A 20,931-nucleotide genomic window follows, 5' to 3' on the forward strand; every position below is an offset into this window, starting at 1 on the left:
TTCTGAATTTATATCGCAATTCTGACTTTATAACTCGCAATTCTGAATTTATATCATGCAATTCTGACTTTATATATCGCAATTCTGACTTTATATCTCGTAATTCTGAATTTATATCGCAATTCTGACTTTATATTGCAATTCTGACTTTATATCATGCAATTCTGACTTTATAATGCAATTCTGACTTTATAACTCGCAATTCTGACTTTATATCTCACAATTCTGACTTTATATCGCAATTCTGACTTTATATCTCACAATTCTGACTTTATATCGCAATTCTGACTTTATAACTCGCAATTCAGACTTTATATCACAAATCTGACTTCATAACTCACAATTCTGACTATATCACACAATTCTGACTTTGTAACTTGTAATTCTGACTTTATATCACTCTATTCAGTAATATTAATTAATGTAATGTTTTTATTAATATAAAAATTGATTTTTCTTTCTTTTTTTGTTTATGGGGTCACAATTTGAAGTTTTTTTATTATATCTCTTAATATAATAGACATAAAGAAATAAAGTAATTTGAAATAAAGTAATTTAGAAATTAAAGATTTCTTTTTCTTTCAAATGTTTTAAGGATGTAAATAAAATTTTTAAAACCACAAAACTTGGAGCAACTTTCAGAACTCTACATTTGTATCACTGCAAATCACGTTGTTGTCAATAGTAGTTTCGTACTACGTCGTCTTCTTTCGGTAATTTCCGTTTTGATTCGGTAATTTCCGCTTGCTCTCCTTCCTGTGTTGATACCCGTCCCCAGTAAAGGCACTCGGAGGCCATTATCCTGCAACCATTTTCTTTTCTTTTATACTCGAAGACAATTCGTTTTAATAAATCCATAATCTATTCGTGCAGGTTGACTAAGCGCTTCTTGGATACCTGCGCATTTACAAATCGTGAGGGACTTGCACCTCTCGACAATCCTTCGGATAATTTCGGCTGCTTTCGTGCGCCGCTGTTTTGAAATGGACGCGACTGAACCGGCGGCGAAAGCACTCGAGCTGGGCGACGCGTCCGAGAGCGCGTCCGCGGGAGAGGCTGTGGGTTCGGATACCGAATCGGAGGCCGAAGTCGCCACGATGACTGTGATGGGAGAAGCGGGAAACATCGACATCGCCGAATCCCTGCCGAACCCAGACGATGCCGAAGCGGCGTTTGCAGGTCAGTGTGCGCATGTGCATCAGCTGATTTTGTTTATTTATTACAATGAAAAACAATTTTAGTCCACATCAAACGGTCTTTTAACCCATCATCATTTAATTAACATTTAATCACCTTTATTCTCCGATCAGCATAAGGTTTGTTTAACCAGCGTTAATATTATTAATAATCGTTTATAACATTGTCTTCACATTAAAAATAAAGCAGTATTCAGAATGCAACTGTTAAAAAGTACCATGGTATTTACAAAAATACCATGGAAATAACATGGTGCATGAATATGCATTTTGCAAGGAAATTAATTCTATTTTTAGGACCATTAAGATTATTGCATTGTGACTTTTATCATTTTTAATTAAACTATATATATATATATATATATATATATATATATATATATATATATATATAAATATAATTTACTGATTTATTAATTTTTATGTTTTTGAAAGAAGTCTCTTCTGCTCATTAAGGACCAAAAATACAGTAAAAACGGTAATATTGTGAAATTTTATTACAATAAAATAATTCTTTAATTCAGCATTTTTCAACAGTTCATTGTAATGTTTCAAAAGATTTCTATTTCAAATTAAACTTTCTGTATCATAGTTTCCACAAAATATTAAGCCACAAAAACTGTTTTCAACATTGATAATAATAAGGACCATTATTAGTAATTAATAATTAAGCAGCAAATCATCATATTAGAATGATTTCTGAAGGATCATGTGACACTAAAGACTGGAGTAATGATGCTGAAAATTCAGCTTTGATCACAGGAATAAATTATATTTTACAATATATTCAGATTAGAAAACAATTATTTTAAATTGTAATAATTTTTCACAATTTTTACTGTAGTTTTGATCAAATTAAGTTGAGCAGAAGAGACTTCTTTTAAAAACATTGCAAAATCATAATTATTCTGAACTTTTGTGTAGTGTTTGTCGTCTACCCAAAGTCATATAAAGTTTGAAGCAGCCTTCTGTTTGTTTTTTTGCAGAGATCACAGCCGTCACTGTTGGGGACGTTCAGAGTTCAAATGAAACCGTGTTCACATCCACCGTCGCCACAGCAACGTCCATCCCTGAACACGTGCTTGTAAGAGACCAAACAATTTCTCATTTCAGGGTACGTTTACATGACAACGATATACTAAAAACTGAAAAGTTTTTCCTTTGCGTTTTTCACGTACAGATGATGAAACATTCCCGTTCAGATCCCCGTTCACACGAAAACGACTAAAATCGCTGTATTCTGCTGCCAGGCCAGTAGATGGCGATGTCACAGGGTAGCTTTCAATTGAATAATTGTATAACGTTTTCATCATGCTTATTTTATATGGTGTATTTTGTTGCTTTAACTTTTATTTTATATTGTGTGGTGTATCTTTGTTGTTTTATTTGTTTCTGTAAAGCGCTTTGAGATGTACATTTAAAGACGCTAAAGAAAATAAAGTTTATTATTATTATAACTTTGTAAAGAAACACTATGCGCCTAAAGATTTAACACGTAATACACATCCGCATGATGTCATTGTGTTTACAAATTTGCATTTTTGTTTACACAGAGATAAAATGGAAACCTTTTATGCATTTTGGCCGTTAATTACATTTATTGCAATGACATTTTGGGGGCCTGAAAAAGTTTTTGAAAATTATACCGTTATTGACTCTGTAAACTACAAAAACTATAATTTGTGAAACGTCATGCGCATGCGTATTATATGTTCAGTCTATAGGAGCGTAGTGTTTCTTAACAACGTGACATCGCCATCTACTGGCCTGGCAGCAGAATACAGCATTTAATTATTTCGCAGATCCATGTGAATGGGGTTTGTTTTGACAACGTTGTCATCTGTATGCGAAAAACACGTTTTTAGTACATTGTTGTCGTGTAAATTTTGTACACTGTCATTGAATTGATTGATTGATTTCAAGTTAAAAAGTCAGGAAATTGACTAAAAAGGTGCAGAATACATTAAATTATGTAAAATACTACAAAACCCAGATTTTATTTGTGACTAAAGTCATACTGTTACAAATTAATGTCAGTACCATGTCACAGTGATGGCGTCAGAAGACACGGTACTTGATATAAACCAAAACCGTAGTACTTTATGATTACGATATCATTCATATACTATGATAAAACCATCTTTTTTAATAATAATCACCAAACACTAATTATATAATAAATAATAAGCTATTTAATAAGGTTGACAACCTTTCTGTAATGTTTCTGAAAATATCCGCATATCAAAATGATGCATTTTACTATATTTTTGTAGTTCTCTTCTGGCTGCTATTTATTTGTTTATTTTTATTTTTCACTATTTGAAGGTTTTTTAACTTTTATTGAACCTCTTCAAATAAAAAAACACATTACTGTGTGATTACTATATTCATATGCCATGAATAAACAACCTTTTTTTTTTCTTTTTTTTTTTTTTTTTTTACAAGGACTTGCATAATAAATGTCAATTTAAAAAAAAAGGTATTCAATAATGTTGATAATGTTTTATTCATCTGAAAACGTAGGCTACACATATCAAAATTATGCATTTTACTATATTTTTTGTAGTTCTCTTCTGGCTATATATATTTTTTTTCACCATTTGACTTTTTTAACCTCATCTAACCCCATTTAACCCCATCTTAAAAGTCCAAAAATGTTTGATTTTTATCATTTCCTCCAACAACTTGTATTCTAAACGTAAAAAATGTGTTCAGTAATATTAAACCTTATTGTAATGTTTATTCATCTGAAAATGTACACATATCAAAATGATGCATACTATATTTGTTCTCTATTGGCAAAATTTTGCTTTTTCACTTTTTGAAGTGTTTTTTAAACCTTTATTGAACCTTATTCAAATAAACCGAACTGTGCTACTGTATGATTCCTATATTCATGATAAAACCATCTAAAAAAATCATGTTAATACCATAGTACATTAATTTTCAGTTAATGTATGAAGTAAACCTGCTATCAAATTAACATCAAATTTAATATTTCTCAACTAATTCATGCAGACAGGCAGAACCACGCTTCAGATCGCAGACAGTCTGAGTACCCAGAAGGCCACGCTGATCGTGGTGCACACAGACGGGAGTATCGTGGACGCCACAGGGCTGAAAGGCACCGCGACACCAATGACACCTGGTACATTTGAGTTTTAGGAACTGTGACTGTGAGTCTTAAACTAAATGAAATGCAGTATTTCTGTATGTGTTTCTGTTTTTCCCTCTCAGGTCCTCAAACCCCGAGCACCCCTCTGACATCCGGACACGATAAAGACGGCTCCAAGTACAACTGGGATCCGTCGGTTTACGACAACGAGCTTCCCGTGCGCTGCAGGAACACGAGTGGGATTCTGTTCAAAAACAGACTGGGATCAGGTACGGAGCGACCACAAGATGGCGTCAGACGACTGCTGAAACTCACACGTTCAGTTAGTCAGGGTTAATTTGTGACAGGAATGGAAACGAGGCTGTGAGGGATAGAGTACAGTGTGTTCAATGGATTGTACTGTTGTTTAACAACAATCTGATTGTTCAGCTGATGAAACGTTGCCGGAAATAGTCTTTTAGTAGACAAAAACTTTTGAAAGTTGTGGAAATGATGTGATCCAGGACCTTTATACAGTGTGTGCCGTTGTAAAGACTGTACGTCTATCCCTCACAGCCTCGTTTTCATCTGTTAAATTCAATATGGCGTCTAACCAGACTATTACTTTGTGGTCAGTCTTTGTAAAAACTCCTTAGGAAGTGTGCAGGAAACCCACCACAAGATCATCTGTAGGTTAACACTTTTGAAATCAATAGTGTACCATTTGGACTGCTTTGACATACTGTTTTCTATGTACCATGAATTACGACACACTAATTACTATTTAGGGTGAATAATATGTATGTAAGAATTGGAGCGCTGCCAGAATGTTTTAACGTGACTGCTCTTTAACCTCTGACTGCAGGGGGCAAAGGGCGCTGTATCAAACACAACAATCACTGGTACACCCCGACGGAGTTTGAGAGCATGTCGGGGCGAGCGAGCAGCAAAGACTGGAAGAGAAGCATCCGCTACGCTGGCCGACCTCTACAGTGTCTCATTCAGGTCAGACCGGCCTTTGAGACACACACACACACACACACACACACACACACACACACACACACACACACACACACACACACACACAGCTCACTGTAGGTACCCTTTCCAAAAAATCCCCCAGTGACTCATTCAGCAGAACAGCCTGACTGGAGTGTGTTTTTGTGTGTGTTTTGTTTGTGTTTGTGTGTGTGTGTTTTGTGTGTGTGTGTGTGTGTGTGTGTGTGTGTGTGTGTGTGTGTGTGTGTGTGTTTTGACAGGAGCGTATTCTGAACCCTCATGCAGCGTCCTGTACGTGTGCGGCCTGCTGTGATGATCTGTCTTCAGTGAGTGACATGGTGACTCAATCTCATAAATCATTTTCACACTGCTGACCTGTATATATATATATATATAATTTTTGTATTTGTTTATTGATAACTGAAATAAAAACTGCAAAAAATATTTATAAAAATATATTATGAAATAAAATAATTTTTTATGGTTTATAGAAATGTGTGTGTGTGTATATATATATATATGTGTGTGTGTTATGTATTATATACACTATTATTATTAAAAAAATAATAATAATAATATTATTTGGTATTAATATTTATATAATAATAATAATAGCAGTTTATAGAATGTATGTAAGTAATTATATATATATATATAATAGAAAAGTATATATATATATATATATATATATATATATATATAATATATATATATATAATATTTACACAATAATAATATTTTGTGTGTGTATATATATATATATATATATATATATTTAAAAGAGATGAAAAAATATTTAAATATGAAATATATATTTATAAATAAATATTAATCATATGTAAAAAATAAATAAACAGCGTATGGATTTTACATGTAAATCTGTGCAAAAAAGTTCCTCTTTCTTTTTTAAGCAATTTATGTTTTTGACCATCTTAAAGGTGTAGCGTGTACATTTTAGGAGGAAATATTGACAGAAATGCAATATAATATACATAATAACTATGTTTTCAGTGGTGTATAAAGACATACATAATGAACCATTATGTTTTTATTACCATAGAATGAGCCATTTCTATCTCGTACACCGCGGGTCCCCTTACATGTTAAATCGCCATTTTGTGCCGGCATGTTTCTACAGTAGCCCTAAATGGACAAACTGCTCTACAGAGTGTGTTTGATTGACTGCCGACTCTCTGCTGTCTCAGATGACGACATCTTCGTCCTGTGTTGGCCACTGTAGCTTCTCTATATTGCAATTTGCAACATCACCACTAGATGCAGCTAAAATTTACACACTGCACCTTTAAGTTCAAAAGTGTTGCTTATTTCATTGATCCTGTATAACTCATATCTCTCCTTCATTTGCCTGTTTTTCTCCAGTGTGCCAAAGACGGGCCTTTCGGAGGGGAGAACATCACTATGGTAATTTGTAATGTCTGAAGTCTCAGTCGTGATGTTATATCGCTCTAGAGACTAATTCAGTGTTCTGGTGGCGTACAGACGGGTCCCGTCAGACTGTTCGTCCCGTATAAAAGAAGGAAGAAGGACAATGAGCGGTCAGCTTCTCCTGAGAAGAAGGAGGTTCAGTCTCCAAAGAACATCACCCTGGCTCCAGGAGCAACATGTGAGAGCCTCGTTCCTTTTCACGTTCACACCCAATATTAACATCCGTCTCAGGTGAACTGATCACAGACTGTCAGTTACATTTTGCTGCTAAATTAAACTAAAATGACTAAATAAAATGTATTTTAAATATTGACCTAGCATGGGTTATTCAGGATATGATTTTTTTAAAATTATAATATATAATTATAATAAATAATAATTAAATAATATATAATTAAATAAAAAAAAATAAAAATATAGATATATTTTAAATATTGCATTTTAATTATAATATATAATTATAATAAATAATAATGAAATAAAATATAATTATATTTAAAACAATTAAAAATATAAATATTTTAAATATTGATTTAGCATGGGTTATTCTGAATATATATTTTTTAATTATAATATATAATTATAATAAATAATAATAAAATAATATATAATTAAATAAATAAAAAAAAATATATAGTTATATTTTAAATATTGCATTTTATTTATAATATATAATTATAATAAATAATAATGAAATAATATATAATTATATTTAAAACAATTAAAAATATTGATTTAGCATGGGTTATTCAGAATATATATTTTTTAATTATAATATATGATTATAATAAATAATAATGAAATAATATGTAATTATATTTAAAAAAAAAAAAATATGTATTTTAAATATTGACTTAGCATGGGTTATTCAAAATAAATTTTTTTAAAAATTATAATATATAATAATTGAAAAAATAAAAAGTATTAATGCATTTTAAATATTGACTTTTATGGGTTATTCAGAATACATTTTTTTAAACTATAATATATAGGCCAAGTTATAATATATAATAACTATATAATATATAATTAAATTTTAAAAATTTTAAGAATATAAATGTATTTTAAATATTGACTTACCATCGGTTATTCAGAATACAATTTTTCAAAATTATAATATAATTATAATATATAATAGTTATATAATATATACTTAAATTTTACAATTTTGTGTAGGCCAGCAAACAGCAACACAAGCTTTAAAATAATAATATATCACAAAATATATAAAATATAAATAAATAATATTCAAAATCAAAATTTATTAATTAATTTAATAAACTAAAACTCTTACTATATTTTTTGCAAATATCATTAATTGCTAGGGGTGTGACGAGACGGGTATCTCACGAGACGAGACGAGACTCGAGATTGAGTTCACGAGACGAGACGAGACCAGATTTTTACACACATTTTTAAGAAATCCTTAATGGTGAAATACATGACTAGAAAAAATATTCTGCAGGTGTATTTGAAATGTTTTAACTAATCATCTTATAATGAATGTCATTCAGTTCTACTTTCTGAGTATGAATTATCATATGCAGTAAAAGACAACAATACTAAAGCACAGTAAAAGGTTTTGCCACAAACCCAACTGACTGGCTTCTCTTCTGTATGATTTCAGTCTCTTCAGATCTTACTTTACATGATTTATGAGCTTCTACAACTTTTGACCTCCTAACTGAACTCCTTTCCACAAACTGATCATAGAAATAAAAACAGTATAAATAAAAATGGTAACACTTTACAATAAGGTCTCATTTATTAACATTAACATATTAACCAACATCAACTAACAATGAGCAATATATTTGCTACAGTATTTATTAATCTTTGTTTATGTTAGTTAATAAAAATAGTCATTCATTGTTAGTTCATGATAGTTCACAGTGCATTAACTAATGTTAACAAATGAAACCTTATTGTTTGTGCTTAATAAGATTAAGAGAAAACTGTTATTCATTTTTATGGTAACACTTTACAAGTTGAAACCATAATCGCACTCTCTCAATATTCAAAGTGCAAATAAGACCAACTTTTTCTTTGATACAGAGCTAAGAGATGGTTACAACTACACTGCCCAGCCTAAAATAGCTTTCATATTGAGAGATATTTGCATTCATCAAGGAGCCGCTTTCAAAGTTCGGGGTATTGAAATCGCGTTTGAATGCGCGCGCGCGCGTTTACTTTCACTTTCAGCGATCGCGCGTAACTCTTTAAATATGGAGCGCCGGCAACCGTTATCCAACGGTTTGCTTAGCAAAAGGACAGTGGAGGCGTAATGTAAACGTAGCGGTGGCATATTCTTTCCTAATCATCCTAACACTCTGTCATGGCAACATCACGAGACTACTTTTCGCCTCGACGAGAAATCTCGTCACACTTTAGTCTCGCGAGATCTCGTGACACGAGATCTCGTCACACCCCTATTAATTGCATATTTCATATAAGGAAGATGCAGAAAATAAATTGTTAAGGTACATAAATGGAGTCTTAAGTTTGTTTGTGACCCTATCAGAATTGAAAAGAATTGCTAAAATCTATTTCTTAATTATCAATCAATTTCTTATTATCAATCACAGTATCCAAAGATAGAATATTGGCGTTTGTGACTCTCAGGTGTTATTCCGTTGAGTTTCTGACGTCAGGAAAGTGAGTAATTCTCCCAGGAGACACTGGAAGCGGCTCACGACTGTCTGCCTGCTCTCAGTTACAGTGACTCCGTCCGGTCAGATCACCACTTCAGGAACACTGACCTTTGACCGAACGGCGACAGGAGAGACGGCGGCCATCATCTCCGACAGCCCTGCGCCCGCTGACGTCTTCACCAACACGACGGGTGGGTGCTGCATACACACATACTACAGTCAAGGTGTGTTCTTATCACCAAAGACTGTATTGCATACTACTGTTATGGAAGTATACACTATGGGATCTTTTGAAAAGGGATTTTTGAGTATGCATATTACTACATTTGCCAGAGCAAATACTGTGGACAGAGGACAGAGCATACTGTGAGGAATAGTATATCCCACAATGCAATGCACTTGGTTTGACCTTCTATTTACAGTGTGGCATTATTTGTTCATAATGGCATCAATTTGCATCAGAGGGTAATTGACTGGTCCGTGGGCGGTCTGTGATTGTGACATCCGAGGTTGAGACTCTGTCCCCCTCTGAAGCCCAGGATTGGCCTCTTTCTGATCCTTTTTTAGCTGGAAACAAAGGGCAGTTATTTTTAGGCCTCTTTGTGCGAGATGGGGGCCGTTTTGAGCCCAGTGTGAGTCTCAGATAATGAGTTATGCGTTTTTGTAACCTGTCCAGTTGGGGTGACTTTTGTTAAATGGCACATTTGTAGGACAGAGGGTCTGTCCTGATATGGTTGGACGATACTATCTGTACCAAGATTAGTGTATTTAATTCATCAAAGTGTTTCTAAATGATGTTATCTGCACTGCTGATGTTAATGCACTAACATAGGAGATTAATTAAATAGTTATTGCTCTTAAATTCACTTAATGCTGTTAGCACATGTAGCTAATTAGGGGCCAAGCACCGAAGGTTTGTAACCACCTATTGTATCCATTGGCCTTCTTATTCTTCCACTCTGGAAGTCTATGGCAGCCCGTAGAACCGCTTGCAGGAAAGTTATGAAATTTGGCACACTGATAAAAGCCAGTCTGAACTGTAACCATAGCAAATTTGGAGTCTCTAACTCAATCGCTCTAGCGCCACCTACTGTCCAAACATGGACTTACATTTATGCCAATAACTTTTGAACTGTAAGGGCTAGAAACAAAATTTTCCTCTGATTCCTTGCCTCAAGATGATTCATTTGATTCATTTTCCGTCATGAAAATTTTCCCGCCATTTTGAATTGTCCGAAAAATCTACTTTTTCGAACTCCTCCTAGGCCGTTGCTCCGATTTTCTCGAAAGATCATCATTAGATCATGCCGACAAAAACCATTTTCGAAAAAAGTGTGAACGAATTTTACATGGCCTACTGGTCCGGAAATACAGAAACTTCTTTTTGTCCAAAAATCATAAAAGTGGTCTCTCATATCGGCCATTTTGGGCGTCGGCCATTTCAAATTTTGTAATAAAATGCTGTATTTTACGAATACATGAACGTATTATTATTAAACTCGGTATGGGTCATTGGCACGATGCCCTGAAGGAGTCTGAGAAGTTTCGGACCAGGGCCACCTAGTGGTGAAAAAAATTATTTACATGCTTATAATTTTGAATGTGGTTGGCTTATTTTCATGGGATCATCTCCTTGGATTCCTGAAACCTTGCCGTGTCCAACGATACCAAACATGTTAGGTTTCGCCTTATGGTTAGTGCATCGTTGTGATTTAGCATTTAAACAACATTTGCAAATATCTTAAAAACCGTTAGCCCGATCGAGATGAAACCACCGTAGGAAAATCGTAAACATAGTTTCGTTGACTATTCATTACTGGCCAAATGTCAAAATTTTGATAGTAAGTGGCAAAAAAATGCAATCAAATCAGGTGTGGGTCATTTTTTTATGTGTTCATACATATAAATGTTCATAACTCCTAAAGGAAATGAGATGGTTTCACCCAATTTGATACACTTATGTATGGAGGCACTCTGAGGACACACACACAAGAATGGTGAAAACATGAAATTGGCTGTAATTATGGTACTGTTGGTCTGATTGACTTCAAAATTAACATGCAGTGTCTTTATCTCAGTTGCTATCATAGTCCAGTATGACATTGTTGTTCTGCTGCTCTAGCTTCCTTGTGTGCTTCTTTTGAGCTTGACCCCTTAATTGCTGCCTGCAGCTATATTTTGACATTATAACCATTTCATTTTGTGAAGTTTTATTTTTATTTTTTAAAGGTGCAGTAAGTGATTTCTGAGAAACACTGTTGATATTTGAAATCAGCACCCAAACAAACACACCCCTTCAAACATTGCTCCACCCCCAAAATGCAAACTTTGGGCAAAAAAACACAAGAATTGCTTTTTCCCATTTTTGAACTGTCACCATTGGCATATAATGCAACAAAGATTGCTAAAGTCAACAGATTTTACTAATAGATCTACCAATCTCTGTGTAAAAATAAAATAACGATTCTGCCATCTTTGTAAAGTCATTTTTACACCCCTCCAATTTGGCTTCAAATTGTCATTTGACCCTCGTCCACAAAATTGTGGATTTCTCAATAAATACTCATCCATGACATTTCATATTTTAGCTTTCTTCCTCATTTATGTATTTCTTTCACCAGGGGAAAAAAAATCAATATCAAAATTTTTAGCCGGGGACCTCTGGTTGACCCAAAAAATATTTACAATTAATTTTTCAACTACAGTATTGACAGCAATAGTTTCCATATATCGCTTTAAATCCATCTGTCAACATCTTTGCATTCTTGTCTCTCATTTCAAGTGAAAGGATCATGGTTTGACTTCTGTCTGAGGGTTTATTTTTGAAGTCGAGGGCAGTCGTCCAGTGTAGCTGTTTCGCTTCAGGGAGTGTGACCTCCAATTCAAAGCGGCTCTGTGTCACTGACGGACCGCTGTGCTCTGTGTCTCAGGAAATGATCGTTCTCTCCTTCTTTTTATCTCTGTCAGGTTCTGTGGCGGAATAGACTTGAAATGCTTCAGCACTTTTCCTTTAAAGCATCCTGACCTCGACTCGCTCAGACAGGTTCGAGAAAATAACCGTAAAATAAGTGTGACCACAGCCCTGGACCGTAATATTACAGAAAAATTCATTTCTGCCACAAGAAAATGGTGTTTTAGACATATTCCCACATCTATAAAGTATTGATGTAGAGGCAGTGAACAACCTCAGACACATTGATATATATATTTAAAAAAAAAAAAAAAAAAAAAAAAATATATATATATATATATATATATATATAATTTTTTTTTTTTTTTTTTATTATTATTTCCCAAATTACTCATTTTAAATATTTTGTATTAAATATTTTGTACATTTAAAACAAACAATTGTTCATTATTTTATTTTCAGGTCATTTTTGTTGTTGTTGTTATTTGTAATTTTGTCTATATAGTTTTTATTGATTTTTTTTTTTTCTTTTTTCTTTTTTTTCCGTACATCACATTAAACTAAATTAAAATGAGAAATGTTGTCTTGACAACTAGCTGAAATTAAAAAAAAACATTGTTTTTTACATTTTATTTCAGTTAATTTATGTTTATGTTATTTATATTATTTCAAATAACACTTTTTTATGGTTTTACTCTATTAAGTGATTTTTTCAAAACTATAATCCTTATCTAAATGACTGGTAAAATCATGGAAATGTTTTGATAAAATGTGGGAAACTTCAGGCATTGTGGCATTTCACGATTCAGTTTCACCCTCTTCCACTCATTATCTCACTGTCCCTATTAATAAAAGTGACAGAAAGGCCAAAAATAAAAAGCATAATTCATATTCTCTCTCATAACCTCTTCACACTGTTTGAGTCCTCGAGTATGAATAAGTAAAGTACTCTTTTCTCAGATATAATTGAAGGGTAGTCCCTTCAAACAAGTCCAAATGAGGTGCGTAGACAAAAACATCCAAATAGAGAAACACTTAAAGAGAGTCCGCACACTCTACCAAAGAAGAAGTCATCAAATGAAGGATAAAAACAAAACTTTAAACAGGATTCGATGACATGTGACCTTTGTCAATGCCAAACTTACACTTTGTGACTTTGTCACATGTGACCAGTAAAGTTTTGTTTTTATCTTGTATTTGATGACTTCTTCTTTGGTAGAGTGTGCGGACTCTCTTGAAGTGTTTCTCAGATATAAGCCATGTTTGAGTTGGCAGATGTGTTTTACCTCAGGAACAGGTGATAAAGTGAACAGCAGGATGTCAGATCTGTTGAATTATGGGACATTTTTGAGATGTTTGATTACACCAATATGTGGCTAAAAATTGAGTATGTTTCATAAAAGTCAATTGCTCCTCCTAGACAGCATTGAGATTCAATGCAAGTGTAGTCAACATGAAACGTGTTTGTCTGGGTCGAGTCCGGGACGTTGCAGAAACACAACGAGCATGTCCTCTTCTGTCTGTCCGGCCCACATTTCCAAACCCATTTTTTTTTTTTAGAACAACAAGCTTATAAAATGAAATGTGGGTCAGGGTTAAAGGGAGATCAGATGAGGACGGACTGTAAATGTACTCCTCAAGGTCGTACCTGTCAAAACGCTGCAAAACCAGCCGTCCCAAAGGAAGGTTTTAATCGCTCATCACTCAGGAGATGTGGGTTAGGCTTCTAGCATTAACTTCATCTCAAATGTGTTTCTCCTCAGTGTTGACCACTCTTCCTGCGCTGGCGGTGGTCCCTCAGCAGGCCGTGGTGCAGTCTAAACCCCCTCCGACCGGGACACTAATGAACGGGTTAGAGATGGGTGAGCAGCGCACATGGCTTCACCTGGAAGAGATGGCCAACACACTGCTCAGCAACGTCCAGCAACTCAAAGTCCTCATCGCACAAGCCAAACAAGCCAGTCAGAGCGGAGCGCATGTTGGCATCAGAAAAGAGGTTAGAAGCACAAAACTGCTCTCAGATCAGTGTTCATGAGGTCATATCATGAAATAATAATTTCATCCTCCCTAGACTAAAAAGAGCATTTGTTGAAACTGACCTGCAAAAATCACCTATTGATGGTTGTGAAGGCATTACAATGAATACACATTGAAATTAGACGGCTAGTTCTAACATAGGGTGTTTATACCCAGCTAAGTAAGGGATAATGCTTCGCATCAGGTGGTTCTTTGCCTCCGTGTTAGCTGTGCATTAAACGATTCTGAATGTAAATGTGTGTGTGAAGTTTCAGCTCAAAATCCCCCACAGATCATTTATTATAGCTTGTCAAATTTGCCCCTATTTGGGTGTGAGCAAAAACACGCCGTTTTTGTGTGTGTACCTTTAAATGCAAATGAGCTGCTGCTCCTGCCCCCTTTCCAGAAGAGGGCGGAGCTTTAACAGCTCAACAACAACAAAGCTGGAGAATCTCACGCAGCCAAAATGAGGATTGTCAGTAACGGTGTTCAGCCTTACATTGTTCAAACCGGAGTCGACACTGATGGAGAGACTCAGGAAGAAGTTACAACTTTTAGGACGTTTCTGAATGGTTAGTGGATACATTTATGTAGTTGCTGTGGAGTTGATTCAACTCATCCACTAGCATGTGCCGTCATGTTAATCTTTTGTGCAAATCCAGTGTTGAATTGATCCTCGTTTGTGAAGCAGTCCGGTGTAAAATGACGGCATGACAACAACACTCTACTACAACAACTCTTCCTCTTCTCTAAAGCAGCCCAACATGGCCTCACTCCCTTTGTTGCGTGTTCCCAGGGGATGGGCTTTATGTAAATTTTATGTAAATTACTTCAAAAACAGCAATGTTCCCCTTATTGCTGAGAAATATAGTATAGCGATTCAGTAGCAAAGCTATTGTATTAATAAAAGTTCCTTGGCAAGTTTCTGTGCTCCTGAATGTTTCTGTGTGTGGGCAGCGGGAAGGCCTTCCAGCCAATCAGAATCGAGTATTCAGACAGTTTTGCTAACATTCCCATTAAGTCAAAACGTCCAGTTTTTAAAATGTTTTAAGAATGTTTTCTCTTGGTTATGCGAACATTCCATTTTGCTAACATTATAGGATTGTTACTTTTGAATGTTCTCTGAACATTCCATAACAAGTAGTAACATTAAAAAAAAAAAAATGTTTTGAAACTAAAATGTTAAAAAAAAAATGTTCCATGACAGTGTATATATGTTTTTATGTTAATGTTTTAAAGAACAGTATTAAAGACCAGATGACTTTGAATGGACGTTCTATTAACGTTACTGGAAGAACGTTCGTAACTGTGAGAGAACCTTGCAAGAACGTTCTGATAATGTTCCCTGTTAGCTGGGTATATACATGTGCAGTAGCAAAATGGCCACAAAAGTGTGAAAAATGATCAGGAAAAACTAATTTACAGCTGTTTTGGGTCTAAGAAGTGGATCTGAGGGGAAAAGTTGATCTTATTAACCCTCTGAAGAAGCATCATATATTCATGTTTTACTCTTTCAGTCCTTTCAGAGTCAGTTGTCACTCGGTGAAGAACCTGAGGGGAAAATCACTGAAATTATCATTAAGGTAAGTCTCTCTCTCTCTCATATCAAGTTTTAAAACCAGTGTTATTTTAGTATCATTGATATACTTTATAATTTTTGTTTAGTTTTTAATTTTAGTAAAATTGTTGCGTTTTGCATTTTTATTACTTTTTAAAAAAAAATTATCTTTATAGTTTTTATTAAGTTTTAGTTTATTTTGTACGGAAAAGGATTAGGGCCAAGCAATAATAAAAACATAAAACCATCTCGAGATTAAAGTTGTTAAATTTCGAGAAAAAAGTCGAGATAAAATGTTGAGAATAAACTCGTTAAATTACGAGAAAAAACTTTTTGAGAAAAAAGTCTAGATGAAATGTTGAGAATAAACTTGTTAAATTACGAGAAAAAAGTCAAGATAAAATGTTGAGAAAAAAGTAGAGATAAAATGTTGAGAATAAACTCGTTAAATTACGAGAAAAAACTCGTTAAATTTCGAGAAAAAAGTCGAGATAAAATGTTGAGAATAAACTCGTTAAATTACGAGAAAAAACTCGTTAAATTACGAGAAAAAACTTTTTGAGAAAAAAGTCGAGATGAAATGTTGAGAATAAACTCGTTAAATTACGAGAAAAAACTCGTTAAATTACGAGAAAAAAGTCAAGATAAAATGTTGAGAAAAAAGTCGAGATAAAATGTTGAGAATAAACTCGTTAAATTACGAGAAAAAACTCGTTAAATTTCGAGAAAAAAGTCGAGATAAAATGTTGAGAATAAACTCGTTAAATTACGAGAAAAAACTCGTTAAATTATGAGAAAAAACTTTTTGAGAAAAAAGTCGAGATAAAATGTTGAGAATAAACTCGGTAAATTACGAGAAAAAACTCGTTAAATTTCGAGAAAAAAGTCGAGATAAAATGTTGAGAATAAACTCGTTAAATTTCGAGAAAAAAGTTGAAATAAAATGTTGAGAATAAACTTGTTAAATTACGAGAAAAAACTCGTTAAATTTCGAGAAAAAAGTCGAGATAAAATGTTGAGAATAAACTCGTTAAATTACGAGAAAAAACTCGTTAAATTTCGAGAAAAAAGTCGAGATAAAATGTTGAGAATAAACTCGTTAAATTACGAGAAAAAACTCGTTAAATTTCGAGAAAAAACTCGTTAAATTTCGAGAAAAAAGTCGAGATAAAATGTTGAGAATAAACTCGTTAAATTTCGAGAAAAAAGTTGAAATAAAATGTTGAGAATAAACTTGTTAAATTACGAGAAAAAACTCGTTAAATTTCGAGAAAAAAGTCGAGATAAAATGTTGAGAATAAACTCGTTAAATTACGAGAAAAAACTCGTTAAATTTCGAGAAAAAAGTCGAGATAAAATGTTGAGAATAAACTCGTTAAATTACGAGAAAAAACTCGTTAAATTTCGAGAAAAAAGTCAAGATAAAATGTTGAGAAAAAAGTCGAGATAAAATGTTGAGAATAAACTCGTTAAATTACGAGAAAAAACTCGTTAAATTTCGAGAAAAAAGTCGAGATAAAATGTTGAGAATAAACTCGTTAAATTACGAGAAAAAACTCATTAAATTACGAGAAAAAACTTTTTGAGAAAAAAGTCGAGATGAAATGTTGAGAATAAACTCGTTAAATTACGAGAAAAAACTCGTTAAATTTCGAGAAAAAAGTCGAGATAAAATGTTGAGAATAAACTTGTTAAATTACGAGAAAAAACTCGTTAAATTTCGAGAAAAAAGTCGAGATGAAATGTTGAGAATAAACTCGTTAAATTACGAGAAAAAACTCGTTAAATTTCGAGAAAAAAGTCGAGATAAAATGTTGAGAATAAACTTGTTAAATTACGAGAAAAAACTCGTTAAATTTCGAGAAAAAAGTCGAGATAAAATGTTGAGAATAAACTCGTTAAATTTCGAGAAAAAAGTTGAAATAAAATGTTGAGAATAAACTTGTTAAATTACGAGAAAAAACTCGTTAAATTTCGAGAAAAAAGTCGAGATAAAATGTTGAGAATAAACTCGTTAAATTACGAGAAAAAACTCGTTAAATTTCGAGAAAAAAGTCGAGATAAAATGTTGAGAATAAACTCGTGAAATTACGAGAAAAAACTCGTTAAATTTCGAGAAAAAAGTCGAGATAAAATGTTGAGAATAAACTCGTTAAATTACGAGAAAAAACTCGTTAAATTTCGAGAAAAAAGTCGAGATAAAATGTTGAGAATAAACTCGTTAAATTTCGAGAAAAAAGTTGAAATAAAATGTTGAGAATAAACTTGTTAAATTACGAGAAAAAACTCGTTAAATTTCGAGAAAAAAGTCGAGATAAAATGTTGAGAATAAACTCATTAAATTACGAGAAAAAAGTCATTAAATTATGAGAACAAATTTGTAATTTAACGATTTTTTTCTCATAATTTAATGAGTTTATTCTCAACATTTTATTTCGATTTTTTTCTCGAAATTTAACAACTTTAATCTCGAGATGGTTTTATTTATTTATTATTGCTTGGCCCTAATCCTCTTCCGTAATTTTGTTTGAGTTCTTTTAGTACTTATTTTAAAACTTAAACTAGTCAAAAATAACCCAGGCTGGTGAGCTGGAGGTTCTTTCTGCGTTTTCTCCTGTATTTCAATCTCTGTCTGCCTTTTGTTTGTGAGCGTGCAAATACATGCTGACAGACCAATCATTCCACCACAACAAGCATTTACGGTTTGGCAGTCATGGTCGTATTCACCGTGCCACCAAATACTGCTCCAGGTCTGTTTTCGTTCAGCCAGTAGGGTTAGGGCAACAGATATGCAGTCACAAGTATTGGATATTTTGCCATGGTATCAAACGTTGCTCATCAGATTTGACAGTTTTATAATGTGGCTCATGTCATGCTCTGCTGATGTAGTTGGCGTTCTCAGATGTGTGTATCGAAGGGCCGGCGGTGTAGAAACACCGTCACCTGATGTGTTTAGCAGGTGGTTCGGTTCAGATGTGATAGAGAGAGAGTGAAGCAGGACTATCAGAATGTGCAGCTGAAAGGCAGGAGGGCTGGAAACACACAGATGCTCCGCTGGAACATGCCAACAGATCCCATTCAGAGAATGAAAACCTGTCTTTCCTTGTTTAAAATGCCAGTCTGTGTTGAGGCAAACATGAACATCCTGGCATTATTTACTCGTCCTTGTATCATTCCAAACCTTACATTGTTCAAATTTGTTTCTTCATGGAAAACAAAAGAATGTCCTGGCTGTTCTTCATTTGCTTGGAGATATGTGCTTTAATATTCATAATGTTTTGACTGACGTTCATAATGTTTTTGACAACATTCATTTTTATATTAATAGCTGTCACAACATGTTAGGATGCAGAATTGAAATGCAAAGTTCAAAGATCATCTGGTTACATTTTGCGTAGTGTTTTATAAGTACTGTGAATTCAGACTACTTATTTTAGATAGATAGATAGATAGATGGACCCCCGAAAAAAAAAAACTCTTCGGATCTACACGATTCACATAAATGACATATTTTGATTCAAAACGACGAATTTCGCCGAAAAGCGACTAGTTTGCAGGTATGCTTCACAAGCTCCTGCTCCCACTTTCAAATTCAAACACTTCTGTACGTTGATCATTGTAGCCAACACGTTTTGGCAGACAGATAAACAGTTCTATTAATAGCATGTTTTGTTCTGTGTTTCAGCACACGTGTGTGAACTGCGGTCGAGAGGCGTCCAGCGAGTGTACGGGCTGCCATAAAGTCCATTACTGCTCTGGCTTCTGTCAGCGGAAGGTAAGACCAACCCGAGCGTTCACTGTCGTATCACACCAGCTAGAGCCAATTTATTTTTGGATCCGTCTTTCTGCAGGACTGGAAGGAACATCAACTGAGCTGCTGTCAGCCGAGCACAGCCGTCGGCCTTCAGGAAGAGACTCAGATGGCTGGCGTGGAGGTGGAGAAAGGGAAGGTCTAGCGTATGACGTTCAGATGGGCGATCGCTTCCGTTCGTGTTTTAGTTTAGCTATAAAGCCGTGTAGTAGCAGCTCCCTTACACACTGTGAAAAATTAAGCATACGCGGATGGCGTCAGTACTTTCTGTACCATGTGAACGGTTTCACCCTCTCGCTATGGATTTTGTATGTGAAAATAATCCTTAAAGGGATAGTTCACCAAACATGATTTACTCACCCTCATGTCGTTCCAAACCTGTATGACTTTGAACGCAAAATTATTTTTATACAATGAAGATGAGTCAATAAAATGAGTCTCTTGAATCTCATTTGCATATTCATGTGTTGTTTTGTGCGTATATTAAATATGGAGATCGGAACGAGTCATATGTAAGACTTTTATTATATTTTTATTGTACTGTTTTAGGTAGACAGCCCTTGCCCTCATAAAATGAATTTGGAGCAGCTTGGACATTCTTCGTATTATTTTGTGTCTTACAGAAGAAAGTCAGTCAAACGGGTTTGGAACAACCTGAGGGTGAGTAAATGATGACAGAACTGTTATTTTAGGTGAACTACTACTTTAATTAAGATAATAATATAATTTCAGAATCTAATTCTAATGAAGGATTTACATTTTTACAGTGTTTTCAACACAAAACGGAAATAAATGGGGAAAAATATGAGTTTTTTTTGTGCCTCTTTATTCACTGGATTTTGGATTTGAGGGTACACACATGTAAAGTGCATTATCATGATAACCTTTTTTAATGGATATGGCACATTGCAGAGATTAGCTGAGCTTTTCTCCTGCTGTGAACTGCCACACAACTGACCCGTCTGAAATAATCCAGACCTAAAGCTACCCAAAGATAACCTGGACACACATTAGTGAAAGGAAAGCAACCTCACCAGCCTTCACATTCATCATTTTCTCAAAGAAGCCATACCATACACTTGCCGCATAGTTCATAGCATCTTTTTCTTTGAGGTCAACTGGTTAGTTGAGTTTTTTTGCACCCAAAACCATCATAATTTAGCTTTTCATGACCATTTTCCACCTTATTTCTGGCTGTTCTGCCAATGTAGTTATACAACCTCTAAATGATCTTTGTTGCGATTGG

The 20,931-nt window shown here is 34.1% G+C and overlaps 1 protein-coding gene across 4 annotated transcripts; it reads left to right on the forward strand.

Annotated features, from left to right (window-relative positions):
* Positions 1 to 735: 735 nt before the first annotated feature.
* On the forward strand, positions 736 to 20,493 carry deaf1 (DEAF1 transcription factor). 4 transcript variants are annotated; one of them, XM_048159020.1, is made up of 13 exons: positions 736 to 1,179; positions 2,183 to 2,310; positions 4,215 to 4,344; positions 4,434 to 4,580; positions 5,156 to 5,295; positions 5,553 to 5,630; positions 6,673 to 6,714; positions 6,793 to 6,916; positions 9,452 to 9,580; positions 14,064 to 14,296; positions 15,834 to 15,899; positions 19,560 to 19,649; positions 19,726 to 20,493. In XM_048159020.1, the coding sequence occupies exons 1-13, from the start codon at positions 984 to 986 to the stop codon at positions 19,828 to 19,830; spliced, it is 1,608 nt and encodes a 535-aa protein (XP_048014977.1). In that variant the 5' UTR covers positions 736 to 983; the 3' UTR covers positions 19,831 to 20,493. The 4 variants fall into 4 exon arrangements, with proteins under 4 accessions (XP_048014977.1, XP_048014978.1, XP_048014979.1 ...); XM_048159021.1 differs by having other exon boundaries at positions 5,553 to 5,618; XM_048159022.1 differs by having other exon boundaries at positions 2,183 to 2,280.
* Positions 20,494 to 20,931: the final 438 nt, after the last annotated feature.

The sequence above is a fragment of the Megalobrama amblycephala genome, linkage group LG15 (assembly GCF_018812025.1).
Source record: "Megalobrama amblycephala isolate DHTTF-2021 linkage group LG15, ASM1881202v1, whole genome shotgun sequence".
Classification (NCBI taxonomy): Eukaryota; Metazoa; Chordata; class Actinopteri; order Cypriniformes; family Xenocyprididae; genus Megalobrama; species Megalobrama amblycephala.